The sequence below is a fragment of the Portunus trituberculatus genome, chromosome 15 (assembly GCF_017591435.1).
Source record: "Portunus trituberculatus isolate SZX2019 chromosome 15, ASM1759143v1, whole genome shotgun sequence".
In the NCBI taxonomy this organism is placed as follows: domain Eukaryota; kingdom Metazoa; phylum Arthropoda; class Malacostraca; order Decapoda; family Portunidae; genus Portunus; species Portunus trituberculatus.
The window spans coordinates 5,873,629-5,896,128 of record NC_059269.1 but is presented as its reverse complement, the minus strand read 5'-3'; the positions used below and the strand labels follow the sequence as shown (position 1 = coordinate 5,896,128).

Genomic DNA, 22,500 nt, shown 5'->3' with positions numbered 1-22,500 from the left:
TATCAATAAAGTAAGGCAAACTTTTTTTTTATCACTTGAACCATAGAGTCGATACCACAACTTGAAACATGTCAATCCTTTCGGTATTTTGTACGTGCACAGGTGTGTATGTGTGTAGGAAAGACTGCACAGCAAATTATCTGAAAGAGAGGGCGTGTTGAATGGAGACGAAGCAGATGGAGTCTTGCTGAAAAGACTAGCGAGAACCACCAAGAGAGGCAGAAAAAAGGAGAGGAAGAAGTGATGTGTAGATAGATGTGATGGCAAAGTAAAGTAACTAAATCCAGCACACCATACTCTATATTGAATATTTTCTCAACTTAATTCTACTCACTCTCATCGCTAAGCCAAAGGTATTCTGTCATTATGTAATGTTTTGATCCATAAAATCCAGCGTGTGGGAGAATAAAAATTCATCCCAATAAAACAATATCACGTGGAGATTAATGCGTTAGTTTCGAATGAATATTTTAAAATGACATTCACCTTCGTATGATTACTTAGAACTGCTACACATCTTATTCTCGCTTTATTCTTATCCTACTAAAACGTTAAATATAAGTTTTCTCATGCAATCCTACGAGGTATATATATATATATATATATATATATATATATATATATATATATATATATATATATATATATATATATATATAAATTGAAAAAAGTTATTTATTCTGTATCGTATATTTCCTTGCAACGTTGTGTCATCTGATTTGCTGGTAAGCTCACTAAAATGCGATTACTAATAGATCCTTAACATAGCAGAAGACATATTAGAAGTGAGTCCGGCATGTTACTACTACTACTACTACTACAATAATAACATTAATAATGATAGCTAAAACAACAACAGTAATAATGATAGTAATAATAATAATAATAATAATAATAATAATAATAATAATAATAATAATAATAATAATAATAATAATAATAATAATAATAATAATAATAATAATAATAATAATAATAATAATAATAATAATAATAATAATAATAATAATAATAATAATAATAATAATAATAATAATAATAATAATAATAATAATAATAATAATGATAATAACAATAATAATAATGATAATGTTCAAAGCCGCAACATATCTGAACGATTTTTTTAATATATTATGGTTAACTAGTGATAAATTTTCCATGATACTGACACTCTTCGTCACAGTTCTCATTTCATCCTTTTATCATGTATAAGATCATTATTATTGTTATAATTATTATTATTATTATTATTATTATTATTATTATGTGTGTGTGTGTGTGTGTGTGTGTGTGTGTGTGTGTGTGTGTGTGTTACTATTATCATTACCAGTATCATTACCACCAATATTATTACTATTACTATTTACTTTAAGTTCCTTTCCCCTGACACATAAGAATCTCCGGCTCCATATTCCTTGCAAGTCTCAAAGGGCTGGTGAAAGGGACGAGGGCGGAGGGCTGGAAACACTTTTCTCCTTTCGTCGTCTTTTCATTCCCCAAATAAAAAAGGAACACGAAGCATCATATTTATTATTTTTGGTCATTTTTAATATTTTCTTTCTGTAAAGATCTCAGTCCTGTGAGAAGATGAAAATGTGCTAAAAACTATATTCATTTTGCAATTAGTACTTTAGTATTGTCTTATTATGCAATTGAAATTAAATTTAATATTGGATATAAGTTTTTAATTCATATCGTGCTCTCTCTCTCTCTCTCTCTCTCTCTCTCTCTCTCTCTCTCTCTCTCTCTCTCTCTCTCTCTTGGTCAATTTTATATCATTTCTCCTTTAAAACAAAGACCAGCGCTACGATTGTTCGTAATGATACTAGTGCTAAAAATATTACTTCTACTATTACTGCTATTACTCATATCACAAATATATTGACCCGTTGGTGCTGCAGTTAACGCGGTTAGCTCACAACTGAGAGGTTTCGATTTCACATTCCCGGAAAGGGGGACGCACTCGGCTTGTCTCTTTTCACGGTGCAGCCCATGTTCATTCAGCAGAAAATAGGTGTGGACGTAAGTCACGGAACTGAGACCTCACAGCCTGCCAGGACCGGAAGGAGAGCAATACTGACCTTCCGTGTGTGTGTGTGTGTGTGTGTGTGTGTGTGTGTGTGTGTGTGTGTGTGTGTGTGTGTGTGTGTGTGTGTGTGTGTGTGTGTGTGTGTGTGTGTGTGTGTGTGTGTGTGTGTGTTATATAAAGCCTATTGGTACAAATACTATCATTACTAGTGTGCATTCATCTTACTACTATTATTATGCTTACTAATACTGTTACTGCTGCTAGAACTTACTACTACTACTACTACTACTACTACTACTACTACTACTACTACTACCCCCCAAACACTTCCATCACCACCAACACCACCACCATCACTACCACAACCACTAATACCACTACCGCTACAAATTCACGGGTTACTTTTGGGAGTGTCATTCTGGGTAAAGCGACAGACGTATTGCTTGCCATCCCCGTCACCGCTCGTCACTCTAAAAAAAAACATCACCCTCCATCACCACCCATCACTTGTATCACGCCGCCCCCCAATCAGCCCCGCCAACACCAGTAACTCCCTGTCACTACCTATCACCTGTTGCTAAATATACGGCTATGTATGGAGGCCTTCCTTTATTGAATCTGTGGGTCTCTGGGATTTGTGTAGAAGTAGTAGTAGTAGTAGTAGTAGTAGTAGTAGTAGTAGTAGTAGTAGAAGCAACAGTAGTAGTAGTAGTAGTAGCAGTAGTAGTAGTAGCTGTTGTTGTCTTTGCAATACTACTAATGATACTGCAATAAAAAAAAAAAACTAAAATAACACAAAGCAAAGGAAAAACGTAACAAGAAAACAACAACAAACACAAAAATAACATCAACAACAACAACAACAACAACAACAACAACAATAATAATAATAATAATAATAATAATAATAATAATAATAATAATAACAATGACAACAGCAATGGATTTTTCACGTGGAAAGCGTACACGTAAAATAAAGAACAGGACCAACGATGATTTGTACGTTTTATTTGTTACGTTTGAGCACTGCATGGACCATCTTCACGCTACAGTAAAAGAGAAAAAGATTAATAGTAAGTAGATTCTTATTACTCACTGTTATTTGTTGTCTCTCTTTTACTGTAACCTGAAGTTGGTACATGCAGTAAGGAAATAAAAATGTCCTGACCTTCATAGTAATGGTAATAAAAATAATAATGATAACAAGAATAATAATAATAATAATAATAATAATAATAATAATAATAATAACACCAATTTCAGCATTATTACAGATCAAATTAAAATTATCCAGGAAAATTATCATATATATACATATTAACTGATAATATTGCACCTAATACTTATAAATGCAATCAAAGTATATTAGAATCTGAGAGGTGTGAAGAAAATGAATTCGCAGTAGTAGTAGTAGTAGTAGTAGTAGTAGTAGTAGTAGTAGTAGTAGTAGTAGTAGTAGTAGCAGTAGCAGCAGTAGTAGCAGTGGCAGTAGCAGCAGTAGTGGTGGCAGCAGTGGCAGCAGTGGTGGCAGCAGGTGGTGGCAGTGCAGTGGCAGCAGTGGCAGGTGGTGGTGGTGCTGCTGTTGTTGTTGCTGTTGTTGTTGTTGTTGTTGTTGTTGTTGTTGTTGTGCAGTAGTAGCAGCAGTGGTGGTGGTAGTGGTAGTAGTGGTGGCAGCAGTGCAGTAGCAGCAGCAGTAGTAGTGGCAGCAGTAGTGGTAGTGGTAGTGGTGGTGGTAGTAGTAGCAGTAGTAGTAGTAGTAGTAGTAGTAGTAGTAGTAGTAGTAGTAGTAGTAGTAATAGTAGTAGTAGTAGCAGTAGTAGTGGTAAGAGTAGCAGTCGTAAGTAGTGGCGGTGGTGACAGGAACAACAAAAACATCAACGTTAGTTAAAACACTTTTAAACAAGTATCGTGTCATTTAACTCCCTCACCTCACGTCGCCCAATCAAGCACAGCAACAAACACACCTCAACACCTGCTGCACTCTGAACGCCCCACTTGCACCACCCTCACAACTAACTTTTAACTCGTAAACACACCCATGATTTCCCAGTACGATGTATCCTATTACTAATCGGTCGCCTTCCTTCCCTCCTGTCTCGCCAGAGGGGGACGTAGTGCTGGAAGTGCGAGGCGTGGGCAGGGCGGATGCAGGCATGTACCAGTGCTTTGTACGAGGTGACGAGGACACGATGCAGGACGCCGCTGAGCTCCGCCTTGGTGGTAAGTAGTGCTGTGTATCTATTTAGTTACTATTAAGAACAAATGATTATAAGACTACGATGGTTTAAATGTATTTCTGTATCCAGTTAGCAGTATGTGTAAAATAGGCAACACTAAAAGGCGTTCAGAGATTAATATACTGTTACTCTGTCGTGTGGTTAGTTACACGAGAAAACAATGAAATTATATAAGATTACAAAGATTTATATATTTTACTCTAAGTCTGATTGGTATTACGATCAAAATATGGTAACAATGTAAGACTATTGCTTATATTTAGTTTGCATTAAGAACTAAACAGGGCCACACTATAAAGCAGAGTTGAAAAAGAAAATAGTTATCTATCTGTGGCTATAGGAGCAAAATATAGTAGCAGTACAAGACTAGAAAGGTTTACAATTACTTTTGTTTACTCGTTGTTTGTACTAAGAGCAAAACATTGACACAATACGTTACAAAGGTTTATACATGCTACTATCTATTCTCGGTCAGTTTTACCAGGAAAACAAGACAACGCTATATAACAAACGTTTACAACAAATGCTCTATCTATCTTTGGTCACGCGATAAAAAGCTGATGCTATAAGACCACAAGGATTTATGACTACCACTCTGTCAATCCTCAATCAGTATTACAACCAAAACACAACAACGCTACAAGAGATTCTTAGTGTCATGTCATGATTTCTCAGGACGAATAACTTTTACTTCTTATATTACTAATGTACTACCACTCGTATTCGGCTTATTATTCTTAATTAGTACAATACGCCTGCTAAACTCTAAAACGCACTTATTTGTTAATTTGTCACTATCCATCCATAATATAGAAAGACATTATTTTAGTTATCATTATATTTCGTATTGATTTTATATTTGGGGAAGCATTGTGGGCGTTTTTTTTTTTTTTCCTATTATTTATTTTTGTTACTCTGTATGACACATAAGAAAAGTTGCATACACACACACACACACACACACACACACACACACACACACGGTAGCTCAGTGGTCTGGCTTCACAAGCCAGAGGACCGGGGTTCGATTCCCCGGCCGGGTGGAGATATTTGGGTGTGTCTCCTTTTACGTGTAGCCCCTGTTCACCTAGCAGTGAGTAGGTACGGGATGTAAATCGAGGAGTTGTGACCTTGTTGTCCCGGTGTGTGGTGTGTGCCTGGTCTCAGACCTATCCGAAGATCGGAAATAATGAGCTCTGACCTCGTTCCGTAGGGTAACGTCTGGCTGTCTCGTCAGAGACTGCAGCAGATCAAACAGTGAAACACACACACACACACACACACACACACACACACACACACAGAACAAAACTGGTAATACCGCTGCTGTTCATTTACCGTCCGACGTATTTAGAATTTAAAAATAGATCGCAATGAAAGCAGCCGTGACTGGACACCCTTCGGTTACACTGCAACTCGCCCAGTCGGCAATCGAACCTTGAACTAAAACTACCTGCTAAAACTCAACTTCTAAAGAGTAACTAAAATAGACGAAACAAGAACAACCATCCAAAGACAAACTTGGTGCGGCACAGATTCTCACCACACGTCGTTGTTAAACAAAGGGCAGGTAGGACAGAGAGAGAGAGAGAGAGAGAGAGAGAGAGAGAGAGAGAGAGAGAGAGAGAGAGAGAGAGTTGGGTGGAGGGGAGGCAAGGGGAGGGCGCTTCACTCCACACCCTTTTCCTGTAAATTGTCAAGGACGCACCCTTCCGGATTTCACTAATTGACATTGATGGGGGTCTCTTTTTTTGTCCCTCCCACTCACTCACTGGAGGAATCGCGAAGGACACTACTGCGACTATATATTTTAGTTAAGGAAACTCTAAAACAAACATTAATTGCAGTGGAGGATCCCACGATATATTTTTAAATCCTCTCCGTTCTCTATAAATACGAATTTGTATGAATGATTTTCTTTTATGAGGTCATCCATTTTTATGACGGCATCAATCACGCGAACACACACACACACACACACACACACACACACACACACACACACACACACACACACACACACACACACACACACACACACTCCTACAAAGCTATGGATGAGATCAACAAACATACAAACTGAAGTCAAACAAACACCGAGCGTCGTCCCTCCAGCTGTATATATACACGATAAAATAAATTTCCGCTCAGAATGACTCTTAATTTTACGAGCCTCGCTGCGATAAATGAAAACAGATTGTCTCAGTCTCCTCCACGCAGGGAACCGAAGAGATACCTCACTGAATTTCAATACGATAAAAGAAGCTGCGTGCGTGGAGAGACTGAGGGAGTTGCCACCTTTCTTATCTCTCTCTCTCTCTCTCTCTCTCTCTCTCTGACAACTTCACATTTCATTATTTTCACTTTTACTTTTCGAGTTGGAAGCAAAATTTATTTATATCGCAGAACGTTTTTATATTATCGTTATTTTCTGATCCATCATTATTTATAGCGTCTGGTGTGTGATTTTGTACTGAGTGATGAGAAAAGGGGATATATTTAGCCATTCAGTCCTCTCTCTCTCTCTCTCTCTCTCTCTCTCTCTCTCTCTCTCTCTCTCTCGACCACACTATGACCTTGTATTTCACCAGCGACGACCAATTTAACGCCTCTGACAACTCTCAACTGAATACAATACTCTTAAATAAATCTACAATAATCTTGAGAAAAACACTCCCAGCAAAAGAGGTGATCGAATATTCAGCTTTTTCATTGCGTGTTTCTCAGGTAACTTCGATAAAATAGTAGTGTTAATAGCAGTTAAAGGTGGACCGCCCTGGTTGTGAGTGTTGATGTGCTGCTGTGTAACTAGAGACTGCTTTTTTTCTGCTTATTTGATTTATCTATTATTGCTTATTTATAATGCTTGATGTAGTTATGCGTTGTATAATAATGATTTCTCCTGCCTTTTGATTTTTTTCTCTCTTTTCTCTCGTTATTTTATTCCCGTTAGAATCTATTTATCTGACTCGGTTATCTAAAGCAATTTAATTTACGGTAACTTGAACATAAGAAAAATAAGAAAAATAAGGTTATGCTTTTATTCCTTGACGTAAAAATCTTTGGTAAACTTGTCATCTGGTTGGAAAGTGAGTACCGATTATCATCTGAAAATTACTCGCATAGTTTCTTTTTTTTTCACATTAATACTAAACAATGTCTTCTTTAATATCACAATTGAATCTATAACGAAATCTTTCTAATGTAAGCAGATAACTTTACGTGCATAGCAAATACATATCGAGGCTACTATAAAAAATGTGTGAAGCTTGGGCATCATAAATTCTTCACAAAGCGATTATGAATTTCCGTATCCTTGCCACCTGTAATAGAAAAACAAATTAAGAATATTCTAATCCTTATACATTTCACAACTTAAGCCATCACTAAACAATAAATACATTGTCCGCTCACCCACTACATATGGTATAACTTTTACTCCTAAATCTTGTTTGTATTCTTTTCTTTATCTTTATGCTTTTATATCTATTTATGTATTTTATTTTGATGTTAGACCACTGAAGATGATATAAGAATATGTCAAAACGTTTGGAATTAAAGATGGTTCTCGTTGCAGCCTTTGTTATTGGTTTCCTACTGAAGCTTGTATAAAAAATGCGCCAAAGAAAAGTGGGCAAATATAGTTCGATTGATAGATGTAGTGTGTGTGTGTGTGTGTGTGTGTGTGTGTGTGTGTGTGTGTGTGTGTGTGTGTGTGTGTGTGTGTGTGTGTGTGTGTGTGTGTGTGTGTGTGTGTGTGTGTGTGTGTGTGTGTGTGTGTTTACAGAATCTGGAGGATTGCCAAGAGCTATAAAAAAGTAAATACTCGTAAATAAAGTCCGCTTAATCGCCGCTCCATGAAGAAAAAGCATGTAGTATAAGAATACCATAAAAAGACTAATTCCGTCCCGAGGTGTGTTGCGTTCCTTCATGAAAAAAGGAATAGGAACACAAGTAAATAGACGGAGCGTTCCAATGAAAGACATACAACTAGACAAGAAAGTAAAAGTCTTAGAGCAGAGAGAGAGAGAGAGAGAGAGAGAGAGAGAGAGAGAGAGAGAGAGAGAGAGAGAGAGAGAGAGAGAGAGAGAGAGAGAGAGAGAGAGAGAGAGAGAGAGAGAGAGAGAGAGAGAGAGAGAGAGAGAGAGAGAGAATCTAAAAAAAAACTATAACCCAAGCAGGGAATAGGAGATGAAACTAAGAGATCCAACATTGCACCACTGTGAAATATCAAAGACAGCTAAAGAAAAAAATGAGAAAGTGGAAATATGTTGACACGAAATGGTTCTCACTTACACCTGTTTAGAAGAGCAATGTGATTCAAACATGTCTCTTCCCACACACATGCACACGACACCAAGTAAAACATGCCTCAAAACACTCGCTTTCTCCTCCTCCATCAGCCACAGCAATTACTGGGAGCTGACGCCACGCATTGACCTCAACACGAAACAAAAAACCTTTCTTCTGGTGATATGTAAGGCCTGAACATTGCGGCGGATAAATCAAGAGAGAAATATCGGGGTTAGAATAAAATACAAGAAACTTCATTCTGACTTGAAACTATTGGGAGAGAAAAAAAAATAAATCTAACAATATACTGTAAAGATAGAAAAAAAATCTATTGTGGAATATGAAAGGAACAAAGGAAATATATACATGCATGAAACTAAAGTAAATATGAAATAAAAACTTGTTATAAATGAATGGAGGAAAACATTGCATGCAGAGATAGGGGAAGGCAAGAAAAAGGCGAAAAAAAAGTAAAAAAGAAAGAAATGTTGGTTAAGAGAATAAAAATACGTTAGAATGTAGAAAGAAAACGTGCAGGACAAAAGAAGACAGAATTAAACAGATGGGAAAGAGAGACAAGAATAGCAAGGTTGCAAAGTAGGAAAACAAAACTGGCTGATAAACAAGAATAGGTAAAGAAACAAAGTACGTACTCAGAGGAGCAAAAAAAGTAATTAGATGGGAAAAAAAAAAAGGAAGGTAACAGTAGAAAAAAAGAAAGGGAAAAAGCGAAGAGGTGGAAAAACAAAAGAAGATACATAGGAGGGAGAAAGGGATTAAAAAACAAAAGCTAAAAATAAATATGGTATGGGTAAAATAAGAAAAATATCGAAGGTAAATTGGAGTAATAAATTAAACAGGAAAAAGAACACAACAAAAAAAATAAAGTAAAAAAGTAATAAGAGAAGCTGAAAAATGCAAAAGAAGAAAAAGAAGAAGAAGAAGAAGAAGAAGAAGAAGAAGAAGAAGAAGAAGAAGAAGAAGAAGAAGAAGAAGAAGAAGAAAAAGAAGAAAAGAAGAAGAAAACAAGGTAGATATAGAAGATAAAATAAATAATGGAAAGAGGATAACAAGAAATATAATAAGTAGAAATGTGAAGTAGAAAAGCGGGAACATTGTTTAAGAGGGGAAAATATGAGCAGGATGAGAATGAGTAGAGCAAAGAATAAAAAGTGGATCTCTAGGAGGGTGAAATACGAGGAAGAGGAAGATGAGGAGAGGAGGAAATAAGTGATAAAAAGCGGATGAGTGCAGGAGGGCGGTGGAATGCTGTGTTCCTGTATGAAACATGTTATGAGGAAATTTGTTCCCGTTATTGTATATGTCACCGGGTGGTCTCTCTCTCTCTCTCTCTCTCTCTCTCTCTCTCTCTCTCTCTCTCTCTCTCTCTCTCTCTCTCTCTCTCTCTCTCTCTCTCTCTGTGTATGTGTGTATGTATGTGTGTGTGTGTGTGTGTGTGTGTGTGTGTGTGTGTGTGTGTGTGTGTGTGTGTGTGTGTGTGTATGTGTGACTGTGCAATTATGATATATGTATTTAATCTTTTCCCTGTGAAAGTCTGTATGTCTGTTTTTTTCTATGTTTTTGTCTGCTTGTTTTTTGTCTGTCTGCCTAATTGTCTGTCTATCTGTATGTAGGAGTATGTATGTAGGAACTACATGTAATATGTATATTTGACATTTCATATAAATTTGTTTTGTATGTCTGTGCTTTTTTATCTCTTTTTTTATCTATACTTCCCTCTCTCTCTCTCTCTCTCTCTCTCTCTCTCTCTCTCTCTCTCTCTCTCTCTCCATGTGGCTCTAATCCCAGCTAACTTGCTTCACTCTATCTGTATTTATGCAATTTGACGTGCATGTATATATGTATGCATGTATTACTTTTTGTCCCTCGCTCTGTTATTACACTTCCGAATCATGAATGTACACACATAGCTGTACATCCTACATTAATAAAACCTCCCGCTGATCAACCTGACATTCAATTCACCAGGAAAATCCACCGCACCAAGTTCTGATATAAGACAAAAAAAAATGTATATGTGTGTGTAGTCTTCTTTTCTATTCATATTTGTTTATTTTATTTGCAGCATCCATCCAGCGGGGGTTCGGGTTTATCTGGTAGTGGAATAAAAAAAAAATCTCTGGTAATCACTTTATAACAAAATTTATTCCAAAACCCAATTTGAATGTGATTTCCTTTGTGGGGGGAAAAGTGGCATATTGTTGGCGTGTTTGTCTAACTGTTGGTTGGTTGGCTTGTCTCTCTGCGCAGTTCGTCAGTCAGTCACGTGAGTTGCGAGTCTATTGCTTTACTCTCTCCCTCCCTCTCTCTCTCTCTCTCTCTCTCTCTCTCTCTCTCTCTGCGACAGTCTGTTTGTTTGCCTTTGTGTATATGTCCGTTCGTCTATCTGTCAAGTTTGTTTCTTTGTTTGTGTGTGTTTGTTTTGTGTTCGTATGTGCTTGGATGGATGGGGAGAGAGAGAGAGAGAGAGAGAGAGAGAGAGAGAGAGAGAGAGAGAGAGAGAGAGAGAGAGAGAGAGAGAGAGAGAGAGAGAGAGAGAGAGAGTGTGTGTGTGTGTGTGTGTGTGTATAGCAAGTGTACATGTATGTATACCTATGAGTATCAAATGCCCATGTGTTTGGTAGTGCATGATTGATAGGATGATGTATAAATGCATGGAGTGTTTACATCAGCTGATGAACAGTTTGGCTGTGAATGCAATAAATATCAAGGTGCAATAAATCAGGAAACTAAGCTGAACATGTGTCCGACAAACAACATCAAAACACATTCATAAGAGAGAGAGAGAGAGAGAGAGAGAGAGAGAGAGAGAGAGAGAGAGAGAGAGAGAGAGAGAGAGAGAGAGAGAGAGAGAGATACACTCCTATAATACATCAACAAATTAAAAGATATAAACTATACCTGTTTTACCCCAAGTCAAATCTCTCTCTCTCTCTCTCTCTCTCTCTCTCTCTCATACGTCAGTAACCCTTCAGAGATTAAAATGATCACGTAAAGATAAAGACGCGCGGGATAAGAAGGGACGGAGGTGAACAGAAGCGAAGGAGGTGAGACAATACGCTTGTTGTAAGGTCATTCATGAAGACTCGAAGCAATTAAGAGCGTGAATGTTCCTATATAGAGGGATAATGATGCAGCGATGCAGTGCAGGAGGGAGACCACGTAAAAGTAAAGGAAGCAGCGGTGAGGATGGAGGATAGTGCGTATGGGGTGTTGTGATGAGAGGGAGCAGAGACAAGAGGTACAAATGGGATAGAGTAAGAGGATTAGTGCAAAATATTGTTAAAATGCCGCAAGTGTGAATTGATGATATTGTCTCTGTAGATTATTGGTGTTATCATTGGCATCTTGAGGGACGTGTAGGTTAACTTAAGTACATGTTCTTAATTTTATACATAAACTTAAATATAGATCCATGTATCAGAATACTTAACTCTTTTTCTACGACACTTTTTTTCTCTATAAATAAAAGCACATATTTCTAAACCTCTTCTTTTATGGTTTAGTATCAACAATAGTTCTGTATACTGAGAAAGAAATATTTGTCCTTTATTCTCACTTTCTTTTTTTTATGGTGTGTGTGCGTCAATACAAATATTTTTCTTTTCCCCGTGTTCTGAATATTAACGAAGGAGGGCCATAGCAGTAACGGGGTCAACACACATCGCCATCCAAAGGCTATGGAAATATACATAATTGATTAACTGATTAATTGATTGACTTAACAAGCTGCACAGTGGGTCGGTGTGGGGGAAAAAAATGTATACATAAGTAGCAACGCGCGCGCACACACACACACACACACACACACACACACACACACACACACACACACACAGAGGGAGAGAGAGAGAGGTGTGTGTGTGTTATCTACTATTGCTCACTACTCTTAAACTATTCATTAACTTTCTCACTATCTACACACTGCCAGTGGTCCGTAATCTCCAAAGAAACACGAAACCTGTATCCTTTTTTCACTTCCACCACTTTCCTTTCACTATCTATAAAAGTCTCTGATAGGAAGTTCACAATAGACACAACGTTATTTTCCTTCCTCATCGCCCTTCCCTTCCTTCCCATTGTGCTCCCCTTTCTCGCCAAGCCTATCTGGTCCTCACTGGATGATTATTTTATTTCTTCTCTTATACCTACTGCTCTAACTACCCTCATGCTTGACTTATCATGCTCCCCTTACACAAGCTTATCTCTCACTCCCTTGCAATGCACATGCTGCAACACTGTGTTGTTAGCCAAACTCGTTATGATTCCATGTCACAATCTCTCTCTCTCTCTCTCTCTCTCTCTCTCTCTCTCTCTCTCTCTCTCTCTCTCTCTCTGAATTACATTTGTACGAATTCTCACGTAGAAATGTTAAAAAATGATACAGACAACACATTTTCCCTTTGTACAATTTCCTGTACCGTTAATCCAGAGTTATGTTCGCTTTCATGAACGAGGTGATATCTAGTTTTCATTTATTGCATATTGTTATACTCACACATTTCTAAATACTCTTGCTCTTTGTTTCATGGCAAAGAAAGCTTATAAATTTTCAAGTCCAATTGCTAAATTTTCACGTAAGTTGCTATTGCAATATAATGGCTGTTTTATTTTTAATCCTTGGGTGTTTCAAAGCAATTATAAGGTAAAATTTCATCGTTTATGCCGCACCGTTCAGAGTCATTATTCTCAGCACCTCGTGCATATTTCAGCAGAGGAGCTCCTATCAGTCCCACAAGTGCCTTCAAAGCAGTAGTTTCTCTCTTCCTCTTTCTCTCTCTCTTGCATCTGTCCACTCACTTTCCTTACTCAAAGTCTCTCCAACACCTCCCTCACCTCGGCATCCCGGCGCCTCACGCTCTCCCCTGTGCTGTGCAACGGACCGTGTCTTCCCGCACTCCTACACACACTCGTCCTGCTCACACACGCTGTCCTGCCACACGCTCTGCCTAAATTGTACGCGCATTCATCAAGGTAACAACAGTGAAGGCTGTTTTCTGTACTTAGTCTAAAGTATTATAGGAAAATATTTCATTGTTCTTCAGTTTTCAATAATGGTAATGGCCGTATAACGATTATCATATTACTTAAAAAAATACATGTAAAAATACAGTACTAGAAGCTTCTAAACTATTCGAATAGTTCAATTGTCAGATTAGTTTTCAAAATAATTATAACGTACGCTGCCACCAGACTAAGACAAATGTCAAAAATATATATATATATATATATATATATATATATATATATATATATATATATATATATATATATATATATATATATATATATATATATATATATATATATATATATATATATATATATATATATATATATATATATATATATATATATATATATATATATATATATATATATATATATATATATATATATATATATATATATATATATATATATATATATATATATATATATATATATATACACTACTATCTGTAAATAGAAGTGATATAATTGTTTATGTTAACTCTTCTGACAGACATTGCGGCATCATATGAAAATACAGCAACCTTTATTTACTCTTTTTATGAATTTTAGGCTTCTAATATTGACGCCCCACAACCCTGCCAACAGTCACTGTTTCCAAGAAGTGATCAACGAGGCTTGTTGATCTTTATTTCATAATCTGCTTCCTCGAAAACCAATTAACATTGTTGCTTTGAAATTCAACGATGCCATGACGACACAGACAGAAACAGAAAAGTTTATGATGATGCGTCTTATTGTGTAGCTCTAAGTGGAAGACTGGCTAGAGTCGCTGCGATTAACTTCATTGTTATTGTATAAAGGTGGCACAAACAGATGTAGGAAACTAGCAATATGCCACTTTACACTTCGATAAGACGTTTTTCTGATACACTGAATTTTGAAGATGTAGTGCAAACGTTAGATAAAAAAAAACCAGCCTTTATTTCTCTAACACTTACCACTAATTCATAACTGCTGGCATAAAAAGTCTGTCTCAGGATGCCAAGGTTTGCAGGTTACTTGATATAACATGATCTAGGAATAACTGACTACTCTATATAAATCTACACTTTTTCAGAAGAGGGGCAAAAATCTTTTCTTGTATACTATACATCCTTGCAAAGATATGTGCTATAATTTCTTATCTTCTAAACACAGACAAACCAATATACAGACAGACATACAAACGGTTAAGCAAAAAAAGAGAAAGACAGAAGGGTAATAGCGAAAACGGGAGCAGCAATATATTACAAATTAAACTGATACTATAAACCTTAAGTAAAGGGAAAAGAAACAGACAAATAAAAACAGTAAATAAATAATTAAAACCCAATGTTCCACTCGTGGGGTAATCAGCCGTAGCTACAGAAGGTCGTGATTGCTTTCCTGCTCCATGATAAAGCCTTTCATACGCTAGGCAGAGATTAATGCTGATAAAAACTACCCCAATGGAAATGCTTCTTAACTTTTAAATATCTACCCGTCAATGCATAATAGAAAGGAATATACTAAGCGGCGTACGAACACCATTTTGGGGCGAAATACTAAAGAGTGACTTCAATGATTTAGTAACACAAATACGTCAAATAAAGCACAGGACCACGAAAAGTCAAAATACAGAACAGTGGGAGGCAGTGCAAAGGCTTATACCCCAAACATTACCGGTGAAGAGATGATGAATTCATGGACATACTCGTAGATGCCGAAGATGGGCTCATCAAGCAGAGGGAAGAGAGTTAAAACCAAAGAGAAAGGTTATGGATGCAGTGAAGGAAGACACTCCGGTGATGAGAGTAACAGGAGACAATAGGGGGAAGGCTGATCCAGTGCGGCTACTGACATGAGCAGTCATTCTATCAGTGACTCCCTGTCGTTGCGCCACCTGTTGATGCACTAACAAGACTAGTGTCGTGGTGTAGAAATAGTATTGCATGAAATTCCAAGTGACCATCTTCTGTCTAGTTATGATGTCACTTTATTATTCATACTGCGAAGTTTGGAGGACTTGAGAGGGAGTGAGTGAGGCTGAGAGAGCGAGGAACAGGATACGGGCATAAGATCTGGGAGTAAGGAGAGCTGGGAGAGGCAGTGCTAAAGGAAAATCTAGTTAGGTCTCTCTTATATCCCAACCATTTCTATTATCAATATCATGTACCAAAATTGAATACTAGGCGTCATATATAAACATTTCTTTTTTGCTAGCATTTCTCAAGTAGCCATAAAAAAAAATGAAATAGAAAGTATAAGATAGATAATATAAGATAGGTTACGTGTACATTTCTACTACCCTTATGTACTTTGTCTCAGAGATCATGTTTGTAGGTTTCAATTCACAACAATATCACATCAATAAAAATGCATTATCACTCAGGACAATCTATCTATAGAATGTACAAGAGCATACATTTCAAAATCTGCCTTGTGCACGTACGCTATCATTTTGTAAAGTCTTTATTTTCTTATATTCTTATGTTCATTTATTTGGAATTCAATGAGTTTCACTGTTTAAAAATATCGTAACACAAAACTTTTTCGAAATATGAAAAGAAACACGTAGCTTACAATATCCACTCGTAGAACTGTTGCGTCAGAGAGAGAGAGAGAGAGAGAGAGAGAGAGAGAGAGAGAGAGAGAGAGAGAGAGAGAGAGAGAGAGAGAGAGAGAGAGAGAGAGACAGAGAGAGAGAGAGATGCATTCAGACAAAGGCGAACAGACAGACCCAGCAGGACAGAGTGAGAGAGCGGTGTCATGCTATTCTGGACTGACTAATGGCAAAGTGACAGCACCAGCAGGATAGTGAAGGGAGAGTTTAAAAGGCAGGTAGAGAGAGAGAGAGAGAGAGAGAGAGAGAGAGAGAGAGAGAGAGAGAGAGAGAGAGAGAGAGAGAGAGAGAGAGAGAGAGAGAGAGAGAGAGAGAGAGAGAGAGAGAGAGAGAGAGAGAGAGAGAGAGAGAGAGAGAGAGAGAGAGAGAGAGAGAGAGAGAGAGAGAGAGAAGTGGAGGGGGGAAGCCAATGAGTCAACTTTCAACACAAAGAAATTTGAGTAATATCATAAAGCATGCAGGGTAATAAAACATAATGCCAGACAATTTGAATCAAGTTTTGTTTGACTATAAAGGGCAAACAAACACAGCGGGTAGTTGATTGAAAAACAGTGAGAGCATTAGTGCAAACAATAAGCCAGGAAGGCAATATCAGTTGGTCTACAGAGGCAATAACTTCTCTCATGGAGAAGGTTAGGCACCATGAGGCACTGTGGCGAATTACCATTCCTGTCTACCATTCTGGTGTTATGGCAAATCCCAGGCCGTTGTTTTGATGTGCAGTGCGGCTTGCACAGTGGTGGGAAGGTTCCTGGTCGGGGAGAAGGGACCGCCGATAGTCGATTCGTTTGACCACAGCTTGAGAACTACAGGGACATTACACACAATGAGAGATGTTTGGGTATAACTTTGATGTGTTACTCATGGTTGTTTTCATATTGAAACTATATAACTTTGTCTTAATCTTACGTTATTTAACCTAGAAAGGTTGTCTGCCGCAAATGGTGATCTCTCTTTTTCTTCTGCTCATGAGAGAGTTAATTGTAAAATTGAATATGTTTTACAGAAGCAAACTATTTTTTCACTCTCTGTCGTGGCCACTGCCTTGTATGGAGTGCGTGGAGGTAATGACACGTCTAATCTTCTGGCTTGTAATCATGTTCATCCAGTTAGAACTCAATCAACATACAATCTAATCACCGTGCCCTAATAATATGGCATGGCCCAATATAGAGATAATTAGCGCTTCAATTACATTTCTGATTGTTTATCTAATCAATCTCATCCATGCCGATTATTATTTTCTAATCCTTTCATTTTTTTCCATCTTATGACATTACTCCATTATTTTCTTTCTTTCCTTTCTATTTTCATTGTCTTATAATATTCATTTTTTTCCCTCTTCCCTTTCTTCTTCACTTTACTTCCTCTTTAATCGTCATTCTCTACCAATTTTACTTCTTTCTTCTTTTCCTCTACAACACAGAGATAACAACTTTAGTCTTGTTTTAGTCTTTTTTAAGTCACTCCACAAAACATTTAAGAAAGATTTCCACCATAACTCTCCCTGCTGGTATAAGAGTACGATAACACGAACACTTTAACCTAATACTTAACGATGGATGACAGTGGAATTAGGAGCACTACCGGGTTATCAAGAAATGGATTTGTAAGATGCGGAAACATAATGCAGTTCTTATTTTGCAATCGTGTTTCCAGGATACAAAATAATAACAACATAATTTGTGTCTCCTTTGCTACTGGGAAACAAAGAAATAAATAGATAAATAAATAAGTAAATAAACAGTAAAAGAATTATGTATAAACAAACGTCAATAAACACACAAATTGAATGAATGAACGACAGAAAAAAAATTAAATAAACTAACTAAATAAAACTTGTAGAGCGCTTTAGTTTAGCTCTCTTAATCCAATATGGCGAACTGCAAATCTGACAGAACTCTCCTAAATCCTTTCACTTAGATTTTCATGTATTAAGGCTTATTCACGCTTAGCCTTTCGTGTGAAGCTTGCATCGCACATCCCAGCATTTGGTTTTCACTCAGACGGTTGGTCAGGTCAGAGGTCATGAGGTCACATCCATATTTCCAGGGATTAGAAAAATTCCTTAAGATCGAGAAACTTACTCCCAAAACTTGAGTCATTAAACCATTACATGTCTTCTTTATTCTGAAATATGATGAAATTAAGATATTCCTTTTGTTTCTATGACTTTTTATACAGTTTCTTTTATTTTTATTCTTTGTTTCTTGTTTTCTTTATTGTATACATGTAAAAGAGTTGTTAAGTGTTGAATATGTAAATCGTCTTCCTTTTTCTACATATATGCAACCCAGAGGGACGTTGTAAGCTGCACAACTCTCTTCTGTCTTGTGGTATGGAAGCACAATCCATAACACTGTGGCCTCTCGTAAGGAACATTTTCAAGGGTCCATATAACTAATAGTCGCGTTTCCATTACTGTTTTCCTCACTGACGATGCAAATTTCATACTAACCTCTCTCTAGTCATGGAAACACATTTGGCGATCACAGTGACCTCCTTAAGAGTGTGTTTAAGACGTTTGTCGAAATTAGCAGCGGAAATGTGGTCAATACTTCAAAGCGTATAGCGTAAAATTTCTTCCCTCACGTTGCCATGCCAGTGTGAGACCAACGCTATTATCATCTACAAAAAAAAAAAAAAAGCCGCATTATGCTCGTATTCACGCTTTCATAGACTCTCTCTCTCTCTCTCTCTCTCTCTCTCTCTCTCTCTCTCTCTCTCTCTCTCTCTCTCTCTCTCTCTCTCTCTCTCTCTCTCTCTCTCAACAAGACACAGCTGTCCAAGATTAGTAGGTTTATGTTGACGTTTATGATTAACTCCGTGTGTGTGTGTGTGTGTGTGTGTGTGTGTGTGTGTGTGTGTGTGTGTGTGTGTGTGTGTGTGTGTGTGTGTGTGTGTGTGTGTGTGTGTGTGTGTGTGTGTGTGTGTGTGTGTGTGTGTGTGTGTGTGTGTGTGTGTGTGTGTGTGTGTCCCTGTACCCACACATGCACACAGATGTCCTTGTGTAGATGAGATCGCGTATATTTACACACCTCTCATTTGGCAGTGCAATGATAATGGCATGCAGTGTTGCAGAGACGCTGAGTCGCTTACTATGGTAATGACACCTTGCACCTGCTCCTGCTGTCCTTGCTAATAGGATTGTTGCTGGAATGTATTGTAACTATCTAAGCAGTACCCTTTATTCACATCCATGAGAAATGTGGGGTCTCGCCAGAATTCCTCTTTACAATGGTCGTCACTAATTGTACTGAGTGTGTATATTTATTCGTGTTTTCTTTCTCCCTTTTGTCACACGGTAGGGCAAAGATGATGAATAGTGTGCTATCCTTTCATATATTCACTTAAAAACACAATGAATAAATAAAATAGTCACGCATTTGTATCAATTTCTTTTACTTTTCATACGATTTCCATTAATATTCTTACAGCAAAATAAAAAAAAAGAATTAAGATCAGAATTTTAACACATATTTTTCATAAGAATATACGAAAGGTAGTTGCTATGACATATAACTCTTTAAGATTTCTACGTCATAAAATAGATAAAAAAAACTACTTACATAAATAGAACCAAACCAAGGCATCTTTAATGAACACCAACGCAATTACATATATGAGATTCTGTCACCCAATCAGTGCCTCACCCTTTCCTCACATCACACCATTGTAACAGAAAAATAAATGGTACCTTTCACCTTTCCTAACGTCAGCAGTACCCACTCATCTACCACAATGCATAACACAAACACCGTAACCCACATCGCACCGCTTGGAAAGAAAGTTACCGCTTCACTACGCCTCACGCTCTCATATTCCACGCAGGCCTTACAAAGTTAAACAAAATGCAGACACTCTTAATATACAATTTCACATCACACTTCAAAAACCACGAGAGAAAAAACGATGAGTATTCATATCGGTAAAAAAATAGAAATAAAAATGTGAACTCGAGAGAGAGAGAGAGAGAGAGAGAGAGAGAGAGAGAGAGAGAGAGAGAGAGAGAGAGAGAGAGAGAGAGAGAGAGAGAGAGAGAGAGAGAGAGAGAGAGAGAGAGAGAGAGAGAGAGAGAGAGAGAGAGAGAGAGAGAGAGAGAGAGAGAGAGAGAGAGAGAGAGAGAGAGAGAGAGAGAGAGAGAGAGAGAGAGAGAGAGACGCTCACAATCACAGCATTCGCCAGACACTCACCAGCAACACTCACCATAGAAACCCACACTTTTCCTTCACCACACGTTCATGTCCCGGAGAGTGAAATGTCATTATGGAATATGATCCCTTAATTCAACACAAGAGAAGAAATTTAACGTCGCTTTCACCTGACCGTCAATAATAGAGGTGTGAGGAAGCGGGACCCAAAGTGAGCTTAGTGGGGCTTCCGACCAGGCAACAGCAACGTAATGGAAAGTGTTGCTGCATTATGAGGTAAGGCCCAGCGCTGCCAGAAAGGTGAGGCGCTGGAGAAGAGAGCAAGAGGGAGATGGAAGGAGAGAAGAGGCCAGAGAGGGATGACCTGGGGAAGGAAAAAGAGATGAGGAAGCTGCGATATTTTGAGGAATTTAAGGAATGTCTGCTGGAAATTGAGAGAAGGAGAGAGAGAGAGAGAGAGAGAGAGAGAGAGAGAATATGAAGTTTTTTCGTCAGATAATTTCCAAAGCCCGTAAAGATATGCACTCGCGTTCTTAAGAGTGCTTTTCATAATTGACCCAGAAACCTTGTTAAAAAATCACCACACCACACGAAAACACCTAATAAAACTTCAAATAAGCGCCACTAGAACCTGTCAAGTATACGAAAAAGGACGAAGAAATGTTCAGAATATGACTCTAAGTAATGGTGACACTGTACATTCTGTTTTGATGGGTTAGCAGTTCTTGCCCACAAATGGATGTTATTATGGTCTTGAATCTTTCACTAGCACTGCGTGGGAAGGGGACACCAACAACACGCCGACAAGACAAAGGCATTATTCTATTATCTTCTGTAAGACTATGACCACGAAGCCTTCCTTTCTACGTCACTCATAGTAAAATGTATAAATATCTAAGCCTCCACTCTACGACAGACACACTACCGTAAATTAGACTTTTGTTCTTTCATGTGCCGTTTATAGTTGGATGAAGATAACAACACAACACACACACACACACACACACACACACACACACACACACACACACACACACACACACACACACACACACACACACACACACACACACACTAAACCAAAACAAAAGAAACGTAAAAACAAAACAGAAATCCGTAACTATAAATCAGAGGGATATAAAAGTTGATCTAAAAATGTAACCACAGTTTGTTTGGAAAGAAGTCACCCGTAGACCTGAAAAAGAGAAAGAGAACTGAGGGGAGAAAAGACAAAAAAAGATCAGAGAGAGAGAGAGAGAGAGAGAGACAGCGACCTCCAGGCATGTGTGGTTCTCAGGTTCGTTCGTATATCCAGATTCCGGTCGACTGGAATCCGATGGCAGAATCACTCTCCGTAAAAACACACGGAGACTATAATGTTCCTTAATGTACAGTCCAGACCTTTTTACTCACCGCAGGGAGACGCTATTTGCATGTGTTTACCTCCCTCTCCCTCTCCCTCTCCTCTCTCTCTCTCTCTCTCTCTCTCTCTCTCTCTCTCTCTGTGCCTCCATCCATACCACTTTCCCTCCATTTTCTTCCTCTTTCTCTATTTATTTCCTCTATTCTTTGTTTTCTTGCTCATTTCTCTGTTTCTATATGTCTGTTTGTGTGTTTTTGCCTGTTTCTGTCTCTATTTTCTTTAATTTCCGTAGAGAGAGAGAGAGAGAGAGAGAGAGACTGGCACAGATAGAATACGAAAATGAGAGAAAGACAGGATAAAGGAAAGCCAAAGGAAGAAGAGCCGTGTGTAAAGAAGGGGAAGGTTGCCGCAAAGTAATGTACGATGATGAGGTTAGGAGAAAGGGGGAACAGAAAAATATAAATGGAACAGCAATCTGAAGGAAACGCGAGGATTGTGGGCGGAGGAGGAAAGGGAAGGGTGGAGAGCGAAGGGAGATAAGAAAAAAAGGAAGGGAAAAAGGGAAAGAGAAGAGATGGGAAGGAAAGAGAAAAACAGACTGAAAAGATGAAGGTCAGTATGTTTTTTTTTTTTTGGGGGGGGGTTTCGTCGCTTTAAGGTCTGTTGTTGTTGTTGTTGTTGTTGTTGTTGTTGTAGTAGTAGTAGTAGTAGTAGTAGTAGTAGTAGTAAAAGTAGTTGCAGTTATTGTTGTTGTTGTTGTTGTAGTAGTAGTAGTAGTACTTTTTGTTGTTGTTGTTGTTGTTGTTGTT

General features: G+C 37.8%; 1 protein-coding gene across 1 annotated transcript in view; it reads left to right on the top strand.

The window, feature by feature from the left end:
- Positions 1 to 22,500, top strand: part of LOC123503953 (Down syndrome cell adhesion molecule-like protein Dscam2) — a gene marked incomplete at its 3' end in the record, with an annotated part of 474,494 nt that overhangs the window by 288,554 nt on the left and 163,440 nt on the right. Inside the window, exon 9 of the mRNA XM_045254079.1 lies at positions 4,133 to 4,249. Within this exon, the coding sequence (XP_045110014.1) occupies positions 4,133 to 4,249 (117 nt within the window). The remainder of the gene's footprint in view (positions 1 to 4,132; positions 4,250 to 22,500) is intronic.